This window comes from Phoca vitulina, unplaced genomic scaffold (genome assembly GCF_004348235.1).
Source record: "Phoca vitulina isolate PV1807 unplaced genomic scaffold, GSC_HSeal_1.0 scaffold6, whole genome shotgun sequence".
Lineage (NCBI taxonomy): Eukaryota > Metazoa > Chordata > Mammalia > Carnivora > Phocidae > Phoca > Phoca vitulina.
The window spans coordinates 16,255,513-16,279,940 of NW_022589709.1; the positions used below are offsets into that span (position 1 = coordinate 16,255,513).

At 51.2% G+C, this 24,428-nt stretch overlaps 1 protein-coding gene across 2 annotated transcripts in view; it reads right to left on the reverse strand.

Annotated features, from left to right (window-relative positions):
• SH3PXD2B (SH3 and PX domains 2B) overlaps positions 1-20,833 on the reverse strand; it is a 102,350-nt gene extending 81,517 nt beyond the window's left edge. For both annotated transcript variants that reach the window (XM_032403719.1, XM_032403718.1), the window contains exon 1: positions 20,597-20,833. In XM_032403719.1, the coding sequence (XP_032259610.1) occupies positions 20,597-20,671 (75 nt within the window). In that variant the 5' untranslated portion in view covers positions 20,672-20,833. The remainder of the gene's footprint in view (positions 1-20,596) is intronic.
• Between the last annotated feature and the right edge of the window lie 3,595 nt (positions 20,834-24,428).

Sequence of the window (24,428 nt, forward strand, 5' to 3'; positions counted from 1 at the left end):
GCCGGCCAATGAGCCTACAACACTTCTCAAGTGGGAAGCCCTCTCCTGGCTCCACAATGCTGGTGGGCTGTCTGGAATGACCTGGGAGATGGAAGAAAATATCTAAAGAGAGGGCACCAGTGGGGCAGAGGGGGCTGAGACTGTTTTCCTGCAGAGGCTGTGAGAAATTGCATTAGCAAGACAGAGATCTGTGATCCATTAGCAATCTCTGCCATGGGCACGGGGACTGTAGGATGCGTGCTGCATACTCAGCATCCCTCATCTGGATCAACCCCTCCATTTACAAATGGGGATACGGATGGGCCAAGAGGTGCAGCAACCTGCCAAGGGTTACACTCTCAGCCATGGACTCTTTCCACTCCCATGGCAGTGTCCAAATTTCTACGCAAGATCCTCTGGCCCCTCTGGCCTCCTGCACAATGACTTGTCCAGAGAACTTTAGAACTGATGAAGCCAGTGGTTAGATTGGCCCGTAAGAAGTCCCTGATCCTGGTGAGGTGGCTGGGTCTCTGCGCTCTCCACCCTGGTTTCCATTAGGCAGCACCACTTTAGGGTCTTCTATATATGGAGGAGGGTGTAACCCAGCAGCCAGCCGGCCCAGCTGCCAGACCCTGGGGGTCCATGCTGCCACCAGGCAACCATCGGTGCAGGTTCCAACAGGGCCTGGGCTCTTCCGCTGTCCACAGCCCTCCTTTGCCTGCTTCAGGCTGACAGCAGGGGGCTCTAAGACTTGCAAATATTTGAAAACCCTGCTCCAGACCATCCCTTATAGTTGGGGTTATGAGGTCAGAGAGGGGAAGGGACTTGCCCAGGCCATGCAAAGAGCGGACTGGAAGGTGGGAACCAGACCCAGGGGTCCTCCTGGGAGGTGCTGAGGATGCAGGAGCTCTGTTCCAAAATGCTATTTCTCAGATCTGAGGAGCAGCAGAGCCCCTTTTAGACGGAAGGAGGAAAACCCGTCTCTTTTGCAGCACACTGAGGGGCTCGGGCTTCTGCTCACAGGCCACAGAATTTCTGCAGTGAGGCCTTAGCCCAGGATAACGGAAGCGGTCCTGTGCCGCAACCTTAAATACAAAAGCACGTGCTGCCCTGGAATCAGGCAGCGGTGTTAAGTTTCAAGAGCCAGAGGAACCCACTTCCTGTAGAGGAGGCTCCCGGGAACACGTCTAAGGGCACCCAGGAGACAGCAGACCCTGGTTTAAGAAACCGACTTTAAAAGATGGGCGCAACCCCCTCCCCCCTTAAGCTCCCTCACTAACTGGGTTTTCTGGGTTGGCGGATCCCGGGACAGCCTGGTAATGACTGGCTGGGCTCCAGATCCACCTCTCCCGCAATATGCTGTCCTGGCCTGAGGTGGAGGAGCCCAGTGTGAGGGGGTGGGAAGCAGGGAGGGAGAGAAAGAGAGAAGGGTGGAGGAGAGAGGGAGGGAGCAGAGGCAGTTGGATGCGCTCTGAGGGCTTAACTAATGGGAAACATGATTCTGCTGCTCCCCGTGGAGACCACGAGTTCCTCTGGTTCCGATCTGTCGGCTCTCCCCAGCTGTCTACCCAACATCTGGCCTATGTAGGTCAGCACTCCCAACCTCCTTTTGCAATTGCAACACCCTGCAGTTTGTCTGATTGCCCAACACCCCCAGAGCAGCATCACCGCCGGAAGGGCTGAAGATCGTGTATTTATCTTTTCAGAGAAAGTACATTAAGTTTATTCCTGGAGAAATGCTGCCAAGTGTCACGATGCCCCGGAGACCCAGGAGGTGATGGCAGGGTGTCCCAGTGGGGCGAGACCAGGGTGAGTGGGGGCCCAAGACAAGACCAGTGACCATGTTGGGGACGGTGCTGCTGTGCTCTGGCCCTGTGCTGAGCGCTTTACGAACACAGTGTGCAATCCTCAGCGGCTGCCCGCCAGGAGGGTGGGGCTGCCCTCAGGGCAGAGGCGGAAACCCAGGCCCGGAGTGAAGTGGAGTGGTGACGTGGCCTGCCTGAGGTCACACAGTTGGGAAGAACAAGTGACATCAGGGATTGAATCCCAGCCCCTTCAGCCTCTGAGGTCCCCTGTCCTCCTAGCTTCCCAAGGCCAGGCCTCAGGTGTCCTGGCCCCAGGCCAGAACTTTCCCGTCCTCACATCAGCGTCAGGAAGCACCATGCTCAGGCTTCACAGCTAAGTGACACACTGGGGGTGGCCGGCTGCCAATTTTCCTTTTTTTCCCCTCAATCTTTTCAATTAAGTGAATGCTTGGAAAGGGGCCCAAATACAAGTGCTGGAAGCGCAGGCTGCAGGTAAGATGCTCTGGTTTAGGACTGTGTTCCCCCCGCTCCTGGTCCATAGCGTACGCGGTGACTGCGCAGGTGGGGCCTAGGGTCCCTGACTCCCTGTGGGCAGAGGGGTGCCAGGCTGGGATGAAAATCTAATTGTCTCCTCTGCTTCAAACACTTCAGTTCATTCACCCACTCACGCATTCAGCAAATAAGACAGAGTGCCTACTGTGTACGAAGCTCCCTTCCAAGGGCTGGGGCCCTGGCCATGAAGGAGACAGAAGCCCCTGCCCTTCTGGAGCTTTCCGCCTTGTCAAAGAAGGCAACAACAGCATGCTGTGGGGCTTAGGGGGCCCCCTCCCGCTCTGACCCAGCCTGACTCTCCCTTGCCTCCTGGCCTTGCACCTGCCATGGCCTCCGGCAGGAATCTCTCTCCCTTTGCTTGGCTAGCACCTCTTTATTTCTCAGATGTCAACTGAGGAAGCCTCTGGAGACCTCGGATCTGGCTCTGTTCCCACTCTCTGGGTTCCCACAACGACGGGGGCTGCCCTCTCTCAGTACACATGCCTCTGAGTGTGCAGTTTTGTCCCCCCCCCCCACGTCTGTCTGGGGCACCATGCTTTTGCCACTGCCCAGTGACAGTAGGCTCTTGGGAAATGTCTGGTGAAAGACAGAAAGGCAGATGGACAGAGAGACAGGCAGGCAAAGAGACAAAAAGCCAAGACAGGGCCACACAGTCATAAATCAAGGTGACCTCACTCAAGGCTCTCTTGTGTCTGGAGAGTAACAATGCTCTTGAAATGGCTGAATGGACAGCTTAACTGCCAAGGGTACTAGAAACAGAACCAGCTTTGTGACAGAGGAGAATGCAGGCATGGGGCCCGACCCTGGAAGAGAAGTCCACATCTCACCCCCAGGCTTCTCACAACAGGCGACAGAGAGAAAGAGAACATCACAGGAGCAAGTTCAACTACAAGTGCAGGCATCATCCCACTGCATTCAGGAGTTAGGCCAGCCTGAGGGAATTCTCTGGAGGGGGAGGGGAGGATGAGGAAACTGTTCTGTATCCTGTCTGTGGTGGTGGTCACAAGAACCCACACATGCATAAAAACTCAGAATGCTATTATCAAAAAGGAATTTTACCGCACACAACTAAAATTTAAAAATAATAAATATACACACACCAATCACTCCTTAATGTTATTAAAAAACAGACGGGCACTGGCTTTAGAGTACCCGGGTATGAATCTTGGCCCTATAGCTTGAAGCTGCTGCGTGACTTTGTGAGTCAATGCGTGGCTCCGAGCCTCCACTTTCTCATCTGTAAAATGGAGAGAACAGTATCTACTTTTTAAGGTTGGCTAAGGATTACAGGAACTAATGCATGCCAGGGGCTTGGCACACCGCCTGACTCCAGGCAGCCTCCAGCACTATCACTGATAACCCCATTACGGAGATGAGGCACTGGAGGCTCAGACAGTCTGTCTCTCCTGGGCCAACTCAAATCTTTCGAGGTAAGCTATGTTGAAAGGAAAAGTCAGGAATGTCATGCTGTGAAACCCAATCAACTGTCCCCTCCTCGTGTGCCCACACACAGAGCTGCCCACCCTTGGAGCCTGTCTTTCCGTCACTGCCGGAGTCTCATCCAGATGGTGGGCAGCAGGAACCACTTCCAAGCTGGCCAGGCTACCTCAATTCTTCTAGACTGAGACACAGAATTGGTGGAAACACTTGCTGGTCCGGGTGCGCAGCTCCAGCTTGGGCCTCGGCTGCCAACACACGTCCTCGCACACATCTGGCCTGAAGCAGGATGGGGAACTTTCCAATGGCAAGCAGAGGTGCTGGCAGCTGGAGTCCCGGCTTGCTGAAACCAACCTGAAGGCTGGCTTTCTAGGAAAGCCTCCAGCGCAGGCACTTAGGGCTTGTGGGATCTCCACGGCTGCCAGGCCTCAGAGGAGCCCCGGGCCATGCAGGAAACAGCTGAGAGATTTCACGTTGGGGCCTCTCCTGTGTGAACAGGGCTGCCTAGAGAGAACTGGGCAGCCAACATGAGCACCCACTATGTGCGAAGCATACAGACAGTAGGGATAAAGCTGCCCAGGTAATGAAAAACAATCAAAATGGGCCACACTTATTGGGCTGATCAGGGACTATGCCAAGTACTTCATTTATGTTATGTTGTGATATCTGGAGACTCAGAAAGGGTAACTGGCTTACCCAAGGTCACAGAGCCACGGTGTGACAGAGCCAGCTGTGTGACATGGTGGGGAAAAGCTCAGTTATGTGTGGTCGGAGGGGTCTCAGCTCTTACCTAAAAGGTCCAGCACAGTGCCTGGCACATAGGGGGTCTCAATAGAGAAGACATGAGTTGAATCCTCTCAGGGCCACAGACCCCCTAAGAAGCACTCTCTAGCCACTCTGGGGGCACAGAGGGGATGAGGGTTCATTCTGCAGGGGGCGCTTAGAGAGACTCTCCAGATGAAAAAAAACAACTGCTCTGGATCTTGAGGGATGAGTAGGAGTTTTCTGAATGAGGACCAACACCTAATGACCACTTACTAAATCCCCAGCACTCTGCTCTCAGGAAACCCTACAGAGTGAACCCTACTATCCACCCCATTTCATAGCGGAGAAAACCGACATTCAGACAGTTTAGGTCACTGGCCCAAAGCCATGCAGCTGGTTAAGGAGGATGCCAGAATTTGAACCCAGATTTGTTTTACTTCAGAATGACCAATCCTAACCAAGAAGACCAGGTGAAAAGTGAGTCACGTGGATCATAAGCAACTGTGTTTACTTCCCCTGTTCCCAAGAACAGCAGAGCTGAGAATCCTGCCTCTACCACTTACCAGCCAGGTGACTTCGGGCAACAACTCTCTGTTTTGAAAAGTAAATGAGGCCACACATGGGAAGCCGAGGACAGAGCTGCGAGCAGTAGGTGCTCTCTAATGTGTAGATGAAATGGGCTCATAAACCAGTGTTCAGCACCAACCACACTTACTATCCCTGACAGGTTCTCAAACCTGGTTGCACAGTACATTTGGGGTGCTTGTTAAAACTTCAGAGTTTGACCCTAGCCAGCCCCTCCCACTGCCTGGGTTCAAACCTTGGCCCTGTTACTTCTTAGCTGCATGGGCCTGGGCAAGTCCTTTCTCAGCCCAAGTCCTATCTCAGCCTACTTCTCCATCTATAAAATGGGGGTAATAGTGGTGCCTACCTCATGGGGTGATGGTAAGGATCAGGTGATTCAATGCATGCAAAGCTCTAAGCACAGCACCATGTACACAGTAGCTACTCAATAAAGAATGGTTGTTGTTACTTCTCCCCCAACCTAGAGTCAGTGGGTGCAAAGATAATGAATGTTATGTAGAAGCCTGGCTATTCTTTTTTTTTTTTTTAAAGATTTTATTTATTTATTTGACACAGAGAGAGAGCGAGCACAAGTAGGCAGAGCGGCAGGCAGAGGGAGAGGGAGAAGCAGGCTCTCTGCTGAGCAGGCAGCCTGATGTGGGGCTCGATCCCAGGACCCTGGGATCGTGACCCGAGCTGAAGGCAGTTGCTTAACCGACTGAGCCACCCAGGCGACCCTAGCCTGGCTATTCTTGATCCTACCAGGCAGAGATCAGAAGACTCCAAAAGTCTGGGACCTTCTAAAACAAGGTCAAATGGACTTGGGACCTCCAAGATTGGAGGGAGCTCAGTGGAGAAGGAGGTGGGAGCCAAGGGGGCCAGAAAGGTTTAGGAGAGAGGCCAGAGCAAGGGGCCCAGCAGCCAGCTCTCGTCCTGGGTCCTCCCTTCCCCGCTGGTCATGTTGCCTCCTTACTGGCTATCTCCTCCACCACACAGCCTCAGCTGAGGCCTGGGCCATCTCATTTTGGATGCCAGCAGCTGTTCCTACAAGGTCCTCCTGCCCCTCTGCTCACCCTAATAGGAATATTTCTAGAACACAGCATCTGACCGGATTCCCTTCCTCCTTAGTCTCTCTAGTGGTTCCCTCTTAATGAAAAACAGCAAAAACAACAATACCGATTCACATTTAATGAGCACTTCCTTACTCCTGGCCATGCTACTGGTCCTTATTCCCTTATGGGGCAGGACTTATTGTTGCCCCCATTTTACGGATGGGGTAACTGAGTCTGGAGAAGCTGACGGCCTTACTTAGTTCAGGCCAACACAGTCACCAGCCTGGGTTTCTGCAACGGCTCCCTGTCTGGCCTCCTGCCTCTAGGGGCCATTTTGGCTCTGCCTCGGTGGGGCTGTGGACAAGGGCTGGACCAGGATCAAGAGTCTAGATGCCAGGACCTGGATTCAACAACTGAACAGGAGGGCTCAGGAAGAACACTCCAAAGTTTGGAAAGATAACTGACACAAATCCTTCCTGTCACCCTCCAGGCCCCCAACCAAAGCCAAAGACACTGTAGCAGAAAACTGTAGAAGCTGAGACTATCTAAACAAGGATCAGAAATGTGGCATTCCAAAGAGGCTCTCAGGGAGTCTCAGTCTACAGCTGCCATTTGCTGGGCCAGGGGGCCCCAGGGAATGCCGGGAGCTCTCCCAGCCATGAGGCGAGGCCACGCTACACAGAACAGGCAGCCCAGCCCCAAGACAGCAACAATGCCAACCACACATACTCTGAGTTTGACAGTCGTGGGTTCCAATCCTGGCCATACCATGTCCTTGAGCAAGCTATCTGGGAGCCTCAGTTTCCCCATCTGTAAAACAGAGATGCTAATAATAGTATTTTCTGTCTCTCAGGGCTGTTGTAATGTATAAATGGGATAATGTCTGTAAGATGCCTGGTCTCGTGGTGGACATTAACCTCCTTCCATGTAGGCAGACTGGGTTCCTCAGGCCAAAATCAAATCCAGATCATTAGGGTGAACCAGGTGAAACTGTTATTTGTATGGGTTAAAAACTGACAATTTCATATGGTTCAACCTAATAGCATCCCAGAGGGCTGGAAGATTCCTTCTGCTTCCAGTGGATGAGACTAAGAATTACAGTTATTTTTCTCGTGAGTGTTTACTACGTGTCATGTACTGGGATGAGTCCTCCATTTATAGATGAAGAAGATACGGAGGTTCTGAGAGGTTAAGTAACCCACCCAAAATTGCATAACTAGAAAGTGACACATCTAGGATTCGCATCCAGGTCTGGCTGCCTCCAAAGCGTATGCCTTAACAGCTATGACACAATGCTTGGTCTGGTGCCAAAAGGAGGTCATCACAAGGAATGTGACTGTCTCAGCTGAACGATGTCAGTGTCCATCACCCTAGAATCATGGGACCTTGGAATTGAGGGGGCTTAGGCAGTCATGGCTTCATTCAAGGAACATACTTGGCACCTGTTCTGAGTCAGGCCCTGGACTATGAGGGGTTCAGGCCTGGTGGGAGAAAAGAAGACAAGTCAACGGATGACTAGCCCCAATGTATGGGCACCACAATGCGTTGCCCCTGGGAGGCTCCGCATCAAAGCTGGGTGCCCTGGTTGGGTGACAGGCAGAAAGAGGCGAACTAACCTAGAATACTCCCCAAACAATTACCCCCTACCCCAAAGTCCAGCCTCATCTCATCCTACTGGGCTTGGGGACATGGAGGAGAAAAGAACTTGATAGAGTCTGGAAGGACTGAGTTCTCAGACCCTGGGGATGGCCACCTATGAGAGGTGTCATAAGGGGAGAGGGATTCCTGCACCAGATAAAAGTAGGGCGGCTGCAGAAGGGGGTTCTAAGCTTTGTACACCCAAGGAGCCCCTTTTCCTGCAAAAACTGTATGTGATTCCTAATGGCCAGGTTCTGAGAGTATGCTTGGCCAGCCCTGTGCCCACGCCCTGCTGGGCTCCTCATCTGGCAGAGACTATTCTGCCCAGCCTCAATTTGAGCTCCTTTGTGGACTTTTCTGCCGGCTTCTCGTGCTTCACATACAAGTCCATGAGACAGGGAAAAAGAGAGCAAGGCAAGCAGGTTCCCCTCCTTCTCCCTCCCTCCTGGAAGCTTTCCTGCCTCTACCATACTACACTGTCCTTTCCCCTCTAGAGAAACTCGGGGTAATACACAAAAATGTAATGCAATATAAAACAGAATATGATTCCTCACAGCACCCAACAGTCTTGATGTACTTCCTACGAGGCCGCACCGCATCACTGTTTCCATTCTGCAGCGGGGCAAGGAAGGCCGAGGGAGGTCAAGGGGCTAGTTCAGTCCAGCCGGCACTAAGCCATCCGGCAGCAAAGTCCGAGCTCTTAAAACTGCCCACATTTCCACCACCAGGAACGATGTTTTGGGCTCTTCCCTAGACCCTTTTTTTTTCCCTAAACCCTTTTCTATACATTGAAGTACTCTCCAAAATCAAGATCACACCGTATACATAATTTGTATTTTTCACTTGCATTATACGGTGAGCGTTTCCTATTCATTAAAAATTCTTTGAAAAAACTATTTTTAGAGGACCCTTAATAGCCCACTGAAGGCCAAGTATCATCTAATCATACCTCCAGTGAGAAACATCAAGGTTACTTTCAATGTTGTTTTAATTACTGCACTGCTAAATATCCAAATATATAAATCTTCTGGGAAAAGTGCTTTAAATCACGGGGGGTGCATCCTAGGCTTGTCCATTTAGAGGATGTTTCTCGATGTGCGGTCATGCCAGACCACCTGAGTTGCTTATCCTGGCAAGTAATGGTGATAGGGATGATGGTGAAGATAATACTAATGGGTAACTATCCAGCATTTTCACATGCTAGGCTCTGCTCTAAACCCTTTATGTGAAACAACCCACCATAGGTACTATGCTTACTCTCATTTTTATAGATGGAAGAAACTGAGGCACAGAGAAGTTAAGATGCTTACTCCAGGTCACATGGCTGGTAACCAGCAGAGCCGGTCAAACCCATGCCACCTGCCTTCCAAGCCCAAAGTTGGAAACTTCTACCCACAAGTCTTTGTCTCTCTCTCTTTTTTGGTGCCACAGACCCCTTTGACAATCTCACGAAACCTATGGGCCACTTCTCAGAATGATTTAAAATAAAGTAAGGCACACAGGATTCCAAATGAAACATTATACTGATTACAATAAAAATGTTTCAAAAGACAAAATGGTGAATATATTAATGCAATAATGAAATCTAGCGGCAGGTTGAGTAACACCACAATTCTGAACTAGTAAATCATCTACTTACTACTAGCAGACGATAAATGATCTTTGGGATCCATGCAACAGCTGTAAAGTGATATGAAAATAGAAGGGAATTTCTTTTTTAAAAATTTTTTTATTTAAATTCAATTTAGGTAACATATAGTGTATTATTAGTTTCAGGGATAGAATTTAGTGATTCATCAGTTGCATACAACACCCAGTGTTCATTCCTCAAGTGCCTTCTTTAATGCCCATCACCCACCCTCCTCCCCTCCAGCAACAGAGGGGAATTTCTACTGGTGAGAGAGTCCCAGGTATTACTAATATCACTGAGCGTTGTTGCCTTCATTCACAATGGAAGGCATTGCTAACTTAGGGTCGGAGGTTGATGAAAATGAAGATGATTTTTTCCCCTTCGAAGTTCAGGACCCTCTGAATTCTACCAGCGTTGAGAACTCCTCTGCTAGTCGGCCTTCCCCATCCAGAGCACACTTCTCTGTCCCAGTGAGGAAGGCGCCACCCAGGCCTCAGACCCCCTCCTGACCCCACGCCAGGCCCCATCACGGCCCGAAGGCTGTGATGATGTGTTCCAAACAGATGGTGACCTCCACAGGGACAAAGACTGCCTGGCTATCTTAGCCTCTCTCCAGCTCGGGGCTAGGCTTGGCCCAGGGCAGACAATAAACCCACATCTGTCCAACGGACTGCCAGCCAAGGGTGGCCTGAAGCCAAAGGCTGCTGATTCACACCTTGGCTGGGTAGGAGGAAATGGTGACGGCACTGCGTGGGTTTCCAGCTTTCTCTGCCAATGCAGTGGGCAGGGGGTCCATGCAATTCTGCTTAATTAAGCAGACGAGAAAATATTATCCTTATGTGCTTTAAGGCAAGGTTTCCCTTCATCTCTGGGGAGAGAACTGACTGTACCTTATAGTCAATAATAGGCACAGAGCTGAGGGCGATCCTGGGCAAATTATTCCACCTTCCCAAGCCTCAGTTTCCACACTTGTGAAATGGGCTAATAACAGTACCCACGTAGCAGACATCAATTGTTTCCACCTGCCCCTTCTTCCAGCAACAGTACCCTGAATCTTCAATGACTCTCTCTTCTGCTACTTGCAATTCAGGGGGACTATCTCTCCCAATATCCGGCCCTTGCCTGGTCAAAGGATGGTCAAGTGATCTGGCTGGGCCACTTGGACTCTCTCTTCCTGGAACTGGATTCTTGAGTGGCCCAAGGCCTGAGGGATGGCGCAGCTGCCTGCCTCTGGTGATGTTCTGATTCCCCCCAGCAGCTCCTCCTCCCAGGGTGGCTCCAGCTGGCCGGGTCCCTTCCCCACCCCTATTCTGCCAGAGCCATCTTTCCACACATTCCCTACAGCCTAAGTTAGCCAGGTTCATTTCTGTCACTTACATCTCATGGAGGTGCTGACTGGATTCAGTGATATAAAGCATGAAAAGGCTTGAGCACTTAAGAAGCACTCAGATAAACGATACCCATTCTATAATAAGAATAAAAAATTATTATTAAGGCTTGAGAACAAAACAAGTCTGGAGTTATTTAATCCTTCCCAAACTTCAGAATTCCTACTGGCTCTCACAGCCCCCTCTAATATTTCCCTCCCAGCCCTCCCGCCCGACTTCATCTTCACGGTCTGCACACAGCCCTCCTGTGGACAGGTGCTCTCTCCCTGCAGCCTCCCACGTTTTGTCTGTGCTCTGCCCCCTCCATTCTCCTGTGGAAGGCCTTTCTACCCACCCAGCCAGCGGGAGGGCCCCTGAGTACCAGCCCCCCCAACTACTCCAGTGACTTCCTCTTGGACACCTCTGGGCCCAAGCCCTGGCCCCCGGCCCGTGTGTACTGGGGCTGTGCCCTTCTTGAGGGTGGGGCTCCTGCCTTCTATTCTTTTGTGGTTGTTGGCCCACTCAGGAGCCCCTGGGTCCTGCTGGCCCCCACCTGTCAGGCTTCATCTCCATCACTCAAATCTCTCCTGCTTCTTTCAAACGCACCACATACCGGGGTTTCCACTTCTTTGCCTTCTTGTTCTCTGCCCGAAATCCCCTCCCCTTCCTCCACTTGCAGCAACCCTCCCCGGCTTTGTGATCAGCCTTGGGTCACCTCCGCCATGCTACCTTGTCCAAGTCTTCCCCAGAACCCAAGTGCACAGGCCTCTGCTTATTCCCCAAGTTCCAGACTAGCTCTGAAACACCCTGTCTGCCTGTCTCTCTCAGGACACTGACCTCCTTCAGGTCCGAATTCCTAGTTTGTGTACCTGTAGATCATCCCTGCACTTCAAAGTGCCTGGCCCCTGGAGGGATTTATATTTCTTCAGTGAATTCTCAAGAAACATTGTCACTATTACAAAGTCCAAAGGTTTCTTAGTTGTTTTTTTTTTTTTTGAAAGTGGTGGTTTTTTAGAATTGCCGAAGTACAGGATGCCTGGTAAAATCTAAATTTCAAATAAACAATGAATAATTTCGTAGTCTAAGTATGTCCCAAATAGCACATGTGTATCTGAAATTCAAATTTAACTGGGCATCCTGTTAAATTTGGTAGATCTGGCAACCCTAAGCCCTGGGACGGCCTGAAATAGGCCTGCAGAAGCAGGCGGTGGGGCTCTGCCCACCTGCACACAATAGATGCACCACTAGTCCCTTTTTCCTTCACCTCCTGAAGAAGGCCCTGGGCTTGGGCTCAAGGCCCACCTGCAGGTTTGCATCTAAGCCAGCAAGTATGGGAGGAAAACACACCGCAGTTTGGAGAAGGGGGCAGAGGAACAATGGACATGTGACAAAGGCTGGACCTGTGGGCTCCTGGGAGAGTCCCAGAGGAGTGAGGTACACTAGCCCTTGCCTACCGGCCCACTGTGAGACACTGAGCTTCCGGAGTCTATTATAGCAGCCAGTCCCCATGTCATGGCAGGGGGCAGCGAGGCCGGCTCCACCCAGCGTCGGGCTAACCCTGCTGACAAGGGCTCTGGGGAAGGGACCACAGGGCCCCAGTTTCTGGGCATTACCCCAGCCCAGGAAGCTCCAAGGACAACTGTCCCAGCAGCACTGTCCTCAGGCATTCTGCACAAAAGCCCATTTAATTTCCAAAGCCACCCACTTCCCAGAGGAGAAGGCTCAGGGCCAACAGTGAGTGAATGACAGAATCAGACCAGAACCCGGTCTCTGAGTGCAGAAGCCACACTCACAACCCTCTAGCCACATGGCCTTCTTAATAAGCCTCATCTTCTCTCCTTCGGCCAGGGATGGGTGCCCATGACTCACTGCTTGCACCCACCAGGCTGACAGGATACTCGGCCAGTGGCTCTCCTTCTCGCAGCTGCAGTGACCCACAGCTGGCCTTCATCTCCAAGGGGAAGGAAAAAACTGAGCCACGCAAAGCAAGACCGTTCCCCCTACCACAGCCCTTTCTCCCAGGGAGAAAGCACGCACCATTTGCAATCAGGATAGGAGCGTCCTAGATATTCAAAAGTACCATGAATGGTGCAGTCCCCCAGTACTTTTCTGGCAGTGTGTTAGCCAACTGGACTTCATGCTGACCCCTGTGCACCTCCAGGTGGACTAACGGTGAATGCACGAAAACCCAGGGAGCGGGTTGCGGGGCATCCCTCTCATCTGGATGACGCTTCTTGTGCCCTGTGACCTCAGCGCAGACCACAGAACCCCGGCCTGCAATTCTTTCCAACCCTCCTCAGCTGCAGGCGTTAGGGGAGGAGGACCTGGACCCACTGAGCAAGCAGCATTTTAACTTGAAAAGCATCTGCTCAGGCCTTCCCTCGACGTATTTTAAACTCATTTCTTTCCACTTCTTGGGCTCTCGCACTGGAAAGCCATATTCAGAGACCTCCCTCTGCAGTGGGAGTGGGGGAAGAGTCTCGGAGGCCAACGCCTACCTCGGGAGGACGGGCTCTCTGAGGAGCTGGAGAATCCCACTGCTTTGGGACAGGACGGGGCAGCAGGATGTGGGAACCTGGCTGGAGCCACCCACAGCTTGGCATGGCTTCTTTTTGAAAATGAGCATTTGCTGTGTTTTTTTTTTTTTTTCACTAAAAACAGGAATATGTGTTCACTGCAGAACATTTGGAAAACAGGAAAGCACAGACGAGCTAAAAAAAAAAAAGTGACATATTTTATCGGCTATATTTCTGTGCTTATACAGACACATATTTTCATCCTTCATTTGTAATCAGGTGGGAATCAGCCGAGCATGTTGTTTTGCAACCAGCTTTTCCTATTTAATATTCCCATGACAGAAGACAGAATACATTTTTACCATCTTGATGGCATCCTTGCATGTGGATAGAGTACATTTTATTTATCTTGTTCTCCACTGATGGGCGTTTAAGTGTAAGTAAGTAAATCTTTTTACTATCATAAACCATACTATGGTTGTATGTTCCTAATATAGCTCGTAAGGATGGAGCCCTGACTATATGCTGGGCCCATTTAATCCTCCCATCATTCCTATGAAATTGGAACTGTTACTATTCCCATTTTACGGAGATGCAGAGAGGGTAAGTCATTATTCTGAAGTCACACTGCTGGTAGGTGGCAGAGCAGGAATTTGAACCCAGACTGTCTGGTGTCCTTTCTCTGCTCAACAGAAGCATGGATTGACACAGATTCAAAGTCTGAACCAAAGTGACACGTAAGTAATCTGAAGATATGATCGCTCCATCCACCTTGATCTTGAGCCAGCTGCAGGAGCCCAGAGTGTAAGGAGCAGGCTGGGATCTCCTTGCATCTAAGGGCCAGAGGGATCAGGATGGTGCAATGCAATTGATAAGGTTCACTCTTTTTCAATCAGAAGAAAGCAACAGCCATTAAAAAAAAACCCAGCCTGCTTGAGGGGCCTTAATGCCTACCTACTGCACTACTTCTCTGTGACACAGACAGGGCGCATGACAAGAAACCCCTGCAGAGCAGATAGGCAGGCTCAGTCCTGCTCCAGGGCCTACGCCCGCGGCTGCACGGTGTCCAGCTTGGGGCCGGCACCCCATACATGCCTCTTGAATGAAAGAGCATGGAGAACACTGTAGCGTGGCCTCACAGCAGCAGGTAGGAGGGAGGCACAGATTTGGATCGTGGCTGTTATTATTGTCCATATTATTTTTCACGACTACTGCCATTGATTAAGTGCCTTTTATACATGATGCATCAGGCTGAATATCGTGTGACACGAGTTAATCTTCACAATCGCCCCATGCTTGTAGATAAGTACTATTACACCCTCCTGCCCCCATTTTATAGACCCTCGGGTAGCTCGTCTACAAGGTCACCAGCTCAGAAGTGCTTGAGGAGGACTCAAAGCCAGGTCTTCTCATCATGAAAGAACTGTGCTAGTAGCTGGCATTTATCCCTCCGGCAGAAGGCACTGAGTGTATATATATCCATAAAGCACACAACAACTTCCTCTCAGGAGGAAGACGCTGTACTCATTCTACAGATGCAGAAACTAAGGCTGGTGGTTGCATCAGCCAAGGCCATGTTTATCTCTGACACCCAAGTGTGCTGCCCTGCCCTGCGTGTTTCTGCAAAAGAAGGGGTGCCAGGTAACCAACCGGTGGCTGGACACAGAATGCAGCTAATTTGGGCAGCAGGTGCACACTTTGTTCCAGACCACTGAGCTCGCCAGCCAGAGGCCTATAGACTGAGACGAGAATGCTGGCAATACCTAATAAGGGTGTGATCTACCCTGCAAAATCCAACAGCTCAGAACAGCGACCCCTGGGCTCCTAGAGCCTGGCAAATGGAGAAGAGAGGTTTCAAGGCTGGTGGCACGGGATCTGCCACTCCATCACTCCAGGGGCGCAATCAACTCAGAGCTTCCTGGGGGGAGAATGATGAGGGCTGGCGGCTGCCTGTGCTGCGCTCATCCAGGCTGAGGGAGCAGTAAGACGAGGGAAGGGCCAGGAGGGAGAAACCGGGGTCTAGAAGGTAGGTGACACACCCGAGGCCGCCTGGCACAGGGGTGGGATCACGGGGCTGCCACCTGTCCCATACCACATATGCATCTGGCTCAGTCCCCATGCCTCCACTCCTTGCTGTGTGACCTCAGGTACAAGCCTTCCCCTCTCTGAGCCTCCAGTCGCAAGGGGAGAGTGGGAACGCTAAGGTAACTACCTGAAGGATTAGGATCTTGCCTGTATAAAATCATACCAATTTCTAGAAGACAAATAACTCAATACACTGAGAAAGGGGCAAAAGATAAAACAGGCAATTCACACAGGAGGAAATGTAAATGGCCGATGGAGGTAGGAAAAGCCGCTTAATCTGCCAGCGAGCTGGGAGATGCGAACGCCGCCGTGAGATCCTATTCTGAGCCCAGCGGATTGGCTAAAACTAAAAAGTCCAACCATTCGGGGTGGTAGCAAGGACACACAGCAAAGGCTCTGGGGGATATAAATGTCCCAGCAACCCCACCTCGGGGACACGTGCACATAGCAGCCGTGTGGACCTGGACTACTAGGACACCCTAGAGGTCCCCACCATGAGCTAGAAGAAACTGGTCTATTCAACCGAATATTAAATAGCAGTTAAAATGAACTGGGGCCACATGTATCAGCATAGATCTCAAAAGGGCAATATTTTTATATAGTTTTAAAACACTCAATACAAGATTTGGGGCAGTGTTAAAAAGGTAAAAACATTAAAAGGTGCATAGGGCTGGGGAAGGAAGGGGATTGATTGCAGACAAGTCCCAAGGATCTTCTTGGGGGTGATGCAAATGTTATAAAACTGGATTGCAGTGGTGGTTGCACAGCTCTATAAATTCACTAAAATAATCAGCAATCCATACACTTAAAATGAGTGAATTTTATGGCTTGCAAATTATACCTCAATAAAGCTGTGAGAGGAAAAAAATCCTATCTAATAGATCTAATAGTCTATTTTTTTTTAAAGATTTTATTTATTTGAGAGAGAGAGAATGAGCAGGGGGGATGAGCAGAGGGAGAGGGAGAAGCAGACTCCCTGAAGAGCAGGGAGCCCAATGCAGGACTTGATCCCAGAACCCTGGGATCATAACCTGAGCTGAAGGCAGACACTTAACTGACTGAGCCACCCACGTGCCCCTCTAATAGTCTATTTTTAAAAAGTGCATGGGAATAATAAACACCAAATGCAGGGCACCGGTTCATTTGGGGGAGGGGAAGAGTTAGGGAGGGTACATAGGGGTTTTGCATCTGCTATGCTTTATTTCTTAAAAACCAAAAATAATGACCTGAAACATAGCCAAATATGAAGATCTGACAGAGCTGCATGGTAGAGAGTTAATTCATTTCATGTATTTGTATGTTTGAAATAGTGTATTAAAAAGCACCTATTTTAAAGGACTGTTGCGATTTTCTAATTATGCAGAGAAGTTCATCCAGCGCCTGGCCCACAACAACTGATGAAATTTCAGCTATTATGATGACTGCTGCTATAACTACTACTACCATCTTGCTCCTCTTAACATCTAAAGCTCTCAAGACAGAGCGAGCCAGCATCTCTTGGCTCCTGCAGACAGGGACTCTCTTCTGAAGCAAGGCTTCTATATATCCCACTCCAGTGCAGGAAATGGGGTGATCCTGCAAAGCCTCCAGGGAGCACCTCCTCCTCCAGCCAGATAACCCAGCCAGGGAGGGTCTCCCCAGGGCATCACCCTTGAGAGCCCCCTTTCCATGCATTCCGAGAGCCCTGAGCTCTGGGGAAGGAATGTGCTAGCACAGAAGGGGAGCAGTTCCCTAAGCCTTCACTCTCCCTGCCGCTGACAGAGGGAGGCCGCTCCAGGGGAGCCTCTCCAAATCATAGTTTCGTTGATATTATCATCCACAATAATCCCTACCCAACTGTTGGGATCTCAGAGGTCCTGGGAGTTTCTGCCTCTGCATTCTCCAGACCTGGCCTGTGGCTCTGCCCCTGGGCCCACTGATGATCGTCCGTGCCCAGAAGCGAAGGCGGGTGGGGCTGGGCATGGAGAGGGTGCAGCCCTGATAATAGAGAAGATGTCATTTCAGGTGGAACAGGTGACCCAGCCCTGAGCTCAGGTGCGGTTCTCCACGACATCTATAGTACCTGTGACCTGTTCCTTCCAAGGCAACTGAGTGATGAACAGGTGGTGGCCAAGGGAGCTGCAAATGGGGAGAGGGGTGGTGGAAAATTAGGGCGTGTGCTTAACAGAATTCTCCGTAACTGATTTGTATATTCTAACACAGTTGTTGGGGCGGGGGGGGGGGGGGGGGGGGAGCGGTCAGCAGGGTGTGATTTTAAACTCCTGGGGGCCATGTCTGGAGATATTTTTGGTTGTCACAATTCGGGAGGGGGACGCTACTGGCACCTAGTGGATAGAAGCCAGAGATGTTGCTAAACACCCTACAATGCTCAGGACAGCCCCCCCACAACAAAGAAGGATATGGCTCAAAATGTCAACAGTGTTGATGTTGAGAAATTCTGCCCCAGAGGGAAGGAACAGTATTCACAACTTGCAGATTATAGAAGATGTTGTTCAGAGAGATAAATCGACCAGCCTAAGGTCACACAGCGGGAAATGGCAGGGCTCAGGACTGTCCAACTCCCCTTGCCATGCTTTCTCTCCAGGGTGGCTGGGTCAGGTTCAAAGAGGAGGATACCAAATGGGATGAAAGTCTAGGCCCACACCGACAGCGGCCTCCGGGCCCATTTCTTCCAGAGCGGTGGGGTGGACATGTCTTGAGAACAGGAGGGGGAGGCAGCAGCAGTTTCTGGTGGGTTCAGGTCCCCTGCCATCATGGTACTACATCTGCCCTGTTCCTGTGGATGCCTCGGGCTTCAGTTCAACCCATCGCCCCTCTTCATCTGATTATGATGAACCCAAAAGCCTGGATACCAGGGAGGGGGCCCCCTTGAGTCACAAGAGTGACTAAACCCACATGCAGAAAAACAAGTTTTTGGTGAAATCCCTGCACACATGACTTTGGCACCTTCCCATTCAGAGTGACATGGACACCATGGAGCAGGGAGGCAGGCCCTCACAGCTATGGCATGCCAGTCTGGGTGTCATGTGGTCCCTCCCCCTAGGAAGTGGGCACCATCACCCCTGAGGTACAGATGAGAAAACTGAGTCTCAGAGAGGCTACATGGCTACCAAGTGGAGGCCAAGATTTGAACCCAAATCCGTATTTTAACTTGTTTCAAGGGGCCCCTAAAAAGTGATGGAAAGCTAAGCAAGATTCCCCTTAAAGCCTCAGAACCTTCAAAAAGCTGGCAGGGATGGATCTGATTAAGCAAAGGATGAAAAGCCACAGGGCAATCACAAATGATGGCAGACTTCCTAGTTCTTAAGGGGACTCTGCTTAAGGAAACTATGAAGGTATGGGATCTAGGAAGTGGTGGGCTCTGGTGGAATGCCACTTTTTGGGGTCCAACAGACTTGGACTGACATCCTTGCTCTGCCTGTGACTGTGACCTCAGGCATAGGACCTCACTTTTCTGAGCCTTAGTCTCCTCATCTGTCAAATGGGCTCAAGAATCTCTGCCTCATATGCATGTGCTGGGAGCAGACAGGAGACAGTGAGTGGATGATGATGCCCAGTTTGTGGTGGCTGTATCTATTCTGGTTCTGCCAGCTCACAGACTGGGTGGGAGGCAGCATGGAGAATTTTAGACTTCCTCTTGTTGCCATGTTGGTGAAAACTGTCTTCCTACCAAAAAGGCAACTCAGTTACACACTCAACAAGCTCAAACAAGAAACCAAGATTTGGCAGCATTGGAAACAGTTAACAAAGAAAAAAAAAAAAAAAAAGGAAGAAAAAAAGACAATTCAGCTCCGCTCTGGAATCAAGGGAAACTTCACTCTATTTAAAGATGCCACAGGTCCAGGAAATAGCTTCCCACCGCCTGGCTAAGGGCTGAATAACTGGCTTCCCAGCCAATAACAATACGGACTCACACAGCACACCCTTTCTCGTGGAGAGTGCTGAGTGGATTCCGGCTATCTCCTTTCAGGATTTTATAGACTATTCACGGAGGGCACACAGATCTGCTTTATAAGAACGAGCCTCTTAAGAAAATAGATCCAGAGAAGGCTTGCAGGGAGGCCAAGGAGCTGAATTTAGCCAGCCAACGCCCTTTGCTATATTCATTGTTCTACACTTCTTTGTTAGGATTTTTTCCCTCCCTCTTGCTCTTTTTTCCTTCCTGGTTAACTTCTCTGCAGCTAGGCGCTGCCACTGCCCCTTCTCACCACCTGAGACACCACAGCCCCCTTCCCTCCAGTAAGAAGGCCTCCCCACGACCTCACCTGGGCCCAACATCCCACAGACCCATTACCCCTCCTCCCAAAACCTCTGAGGTGATCCCAGGGCCCCTTGAGCCCAGATTCAGGTCCTAGACTGCTGCGGAATCCACTTCCCATCTGGGGGTCACCGCCTGCCCTGGCACACCTTCCAGAGGAAGGGAAGGCCTGAATGCAGCTCCATGTTCTAGAACCTGCAGCTTCTTTGAGCCTCAGCCTTCCCATCTGCAAAATGAGCCTACTGGCCCATTTTCTCAAGTCCTTACCAGCTCTAAACAAGACTCTCATTTTACAGAGGGAGGTACCAGGAGAAAACTTTCCTACATTTTTAAACAGAAGTTGTTGGAGAAAGAGGGCAGGGACTTTTTTTTTTTTTTTTTAAACCTTTTCACGGTGCAGGCACTCAAAGGATCCATTCTCAGAGATGGCTCGGGCTGGATCCTCCAAAAGGACGGAGACAAACTTGGCGATCCCTAGAGGAGCTACCTGTGGCTAGGCACTGCGGGTCTGGGTGCCTCTGGACAAGGAGGAACAGGGCGGACGGCCTGAGAACAGGAGCTTCTCTCTCTATCTCTTTTCCCCCCTCCCCCTCTTTGTCTCTCTGTCCCCTACACTGGCTGGGGCCAGACTTTTCCACAGATAGGCAGGAGGAGTTGGGGGGGGGGATAAGAGGGAGACGGAAAGGAGGAGAGGAGCTGCAGAGGGGCGAGCAGGGGGCGAGGCGGGAGGACGGGAAGAAGGGGAGGAGAACCGGGCAAAAGAGAGGAGGGGGAGGGGGAGGAGCTGGGAGAGACCCAGGCACGCAGCAGCAGGGCCGAGGGGGGAGAGAAGGGGAGGGGGGGGGGGGGGGAGAGCAGACGGTTCGGAAGTTTTCAGAACCCGGGGGCTCTCGGTCGCCCCCGGCGGGGCACGGACTCGAAGGGGCGTGGGGGCCGCGCGGCACTCACATAATGCTTGTTGGGCACCCGCCGCTTCTGCACGTCCAGCACCTTCACCTCCACGATGCTGCGCCGCGGCGGCATGGCCGTCCTCCGCGGGGCCGAGCGCGGGTGCGGGGAGCGCGGGTGCGGGGGGCGCACTGCCGCGGGCGGAAAGCGGGGGGCCGAGCGCTATCCGGTGCCCCGGCAGATCACAGGCCGAGCTCGAAACGCCGCCGCCGCCGCCCTTCACTCCGCGCGCCCTCGGGCCCGGCCCGCCGCCGTCCCCCGCCCCCGGCCCGCCCCCCGCGCCGCCGCCCCGCCCCCCTTAAAGGGCCCGGCCCCGTTCCCGCCCCCTGCGCGCGGACCCGGAGGGCTCACGTCCGGCCTCCGCCTCGCCTTTGTCCCGGCGCCCTCCCCCGGCCTCCGGGGGAGGGGACGGGCGCGCATCCGCAGGCCAGTCACTGACTGACCGGTCGATTCATTCCCGCACTCGCTCAGCTCAGGAGCCACGGTCCAGCGCCAGATCTGAGGGCCGGGCTCCCGGGTTCAAATTCGGACTCTGCCGCTATCTATTCCGTGGCCTTGGGCCAGTTGCTTAACCTCTCCGGGCTCAGTTCCTTCATCTGTAAAATGGGCCTAGTACGACTGCCTGCCAACCAGGGCTGTCCTCCCCATGTGAAGATGCATGTGAAGCCGTTGGCAATGTCTGGCCACGGTATAAGATGTTGGCAGTTTTAAACCCAGACCCAAGCCTTGGGAATTCAGGGAGTAGCGAGAGGCCAGCAGCTTCTTTTCCTAAGCGTACACTCTGAGAGATGGGGAGAGAGGGAGATAAAAATCGCAACAAATGCAAGTACAATATAATTGCAATAATAGTAGCGTAATAAGGTGGTGGATAGAAGCTTGGGGCAGATGCGAGCTTGGAAGAGAGGCCATTGATTCCCAAATGTGGAGCACTTCCTCCATGCCCGGGGCAGTGCCTTCTGCTTTTCTGAAATGGTCCTTTTGAATGCTCGAGACAACTCTGGGAGGAAAAGGTGTTTGGCCTATACTACAGAGGGGGTGACTGAGAGCAGCATCCAGACTCACAGAATTGGTGGAAAGAACCCCTCACTCTCTGGCTCTAGGCATATTTCACCAACTAAGGTGGGTGGGGCTGTTTCACATTTCTTCATCCAGTGCCTCCTAGCCCTGGCTTGGCTCAGAGTCATTTTCAGGTGGTGGCTGAACAAATGTCTGAATGAGTGTATGCATCAATGCAGGTTTAGGAGACTGGCCAATGCTGTCACACTAGGAAGCAGGGGCTCTTTCCAACAAACTGCATCACTCCCCTCTAGGCCTGAAAGAACCCAGGGCTCCTTCCCACCCTGGATCCAAGGTCAGCCTTTGAAAGACAGTACGGGTCATCCAGGGGAGGATGCTTCTCGGCAGCCCTGGCCAGGTTCCTGGATAGTTGGGTGCTGATTCTCTTTGGATCCACCCCCCACTTGCCCCTCCAACTGCCTTGCCAGGTTTTACCACCCTGCTCTGGCCCCAGAGAATGGCCTGTATGGGTTTCATGGATGGGCTCCCTGTACTCAGCTTCCTGTTAGGCTTGGCCAGTGGGAGGCCCTGGCAGGAGACTGAGGGCAGAAGAAGAGAGAGGTCTAGGTATAATTTTCCTGAGTTTTCTTCCTGCAGGGTTGTGCTTACCAAAGGTGGCCTTCCACATACCTTCTCCCTCGGGGTTCCTGGAACCACTTTTTTCCACTAAGGGTGTTAAGAGTCCTGCTGTTGCAAGCCCTGGATACTGCACCATCCCCTCTGGGTTCCCCAAGCCCTGCTCACACCTCTGTGAGTGGACTCCTCAGTAAACTTCCCTGTGACCCTGCTTGAGGGAGGCATCTGTTTCATGCCGGGACCCTCACTGATAGCATTTCTGTAAGGCACATTCTTCTGAAGCACAACTGCAAGTCAAGTTACTTGGAAATGCCCAGTATGTGGAAGGCCTGGCTTTTCTGTTCCTTTTACCTCATCCTCTGAATGAGCCAAGCCTTCCTAATAAGGCAGAACCACAGAAGGCAGACGCTAGAGGAAATCTGTGAATCAGCCAGCTTCCTCGGTTTTCCCAGAAAGGCGATGCGACCTGGCCGAGTTGCACACGGAGAGGCCAAGTTGGGTCTTCAGCCCTCCTGGGCTCCCCTGCTCTGCTGTGGCCTGCCTGGCCTGGGAAGACAGACTTTCCTCTCACCTGCCCGTAGCAGAAGATGCAATAACTTGCATCTTTCTATGCCCTTCCTTTTTACTGTAGTAAAACATGCATGACATAAAATTTACCATTTTAACCATTTTAAGTATATAGTTCTGTGGCATTAAGTACTTGACCTTGTTGTGCAGTCATCACCCAACATCCGTCTCTAGAACTTTTTTTTGTCTTCCCAAATTGAATCTCTGTACCCTTTAAGCAATAACTCCCATTCCTCTTTCCCCAGCGGCTGGCAACCACCATTTACTAAGTTTGACCTTGGGCAAGTCACTTGACGTCTCTGTACTCTATCTCCAGATGTGTAAGATGGGAAAGGAATAGCCACTGACCTCATTGGCTTGTTCTGGAGTCTAAATGAGATAATACACATAAAGTACATGTATTTTTGTTATTTTGCTATTAGCTGATCAGAGACAGCTAAACGTCTCCTTTTAAGTGCATCCAAATCTCAAACAATTTTAATACTAACTCTGCCATGAACTACATCTACTCTTTCCCAGTCCTGATCCTCTTTTTAGCCCCTGATTTTGTGTCCAGTCTCAGCTCCCACCAGTTGCCTCTGTTCTCCCCACATCCCCAAAATAGAAATGACTTGTGATCTCCAGAAGGAAATATATTCTGTTTTTTCCTATCCGTATATCTTAGGGTAAGCGATTCATTTCCCCACCCTGTCTGCCAGTAACCTCTTATTCAGCCTTCAAAGCCCAGCTTGGATGTCACTTCCTCCAGGAAGCCCTCCATCCCAGATATATAATTGCTTTCCCACCCCTCCTCCAGCTATCACTGTGCCTTGTCATAGCTATTATTACCTTTTTATAGATCTGATTCTTTTGGCAGACTCTGAGCCCCCAAGGAGCTGGAATGGGTCTAATTTGTCTCAAGTCCCCCAGCATCTGGCACAGACTAGCATTGAGAGGCCTAAAGAAAATGCCTGTGGGATGAATGAATCCATCTCCATCTCCTTAACTCTAACCTAAGTTCTCTCCAGGGCTGGGCTTGCTTTTGTCCCTACCCATTCCCCAGAGACCTCTTCACACCAAGCTTCACTGTGTCCACACTCCTGGGAACCCTGGCATTTTCCCTGATTGGGGTGTGAAGAGAACAGGGCAGAGAAAAAGGTAAATTTGCTGCCTTAGCTGATTTTATTTTTCTAAATTTCTGTTCTAGAAGTGCATTTTGCAAGCTTGAGGGCTGCAGACCTTAGAAAATCAATGCTGAAGCTGACAGACTGCAGAATTCCATATGGTAGGTTTATTTGGGAGGAGGGCTATACATCCGAGGGGCATCGAGTCCATCAGCCTGAATTAGGCTCTGGTCTTTTTGTGATTTTTGATGTCTGCCTGACTGTCAGGCTGTACTTCTCCCAAATCCCAAGTCCCCAGGATGGACAGCCAGGCCCAGGGAGCTGAGGCCCTGCTCCTTTTCTTCCTCTCTTCATCAACTGTCTGAGATGGAATCAGGTGTCTTTCCAGAACAAAGGCAGGGGACTTTGAAAAGAGATTCGTCCCTCTGAGACTGTTGTCTGATTGACTGGCACAGCAAGATGCTCACAATGAACACAGCCGAACCTACAAATGCTCAGCGGCCAGGCACATGTGGTCCTGTGAAAGAGAT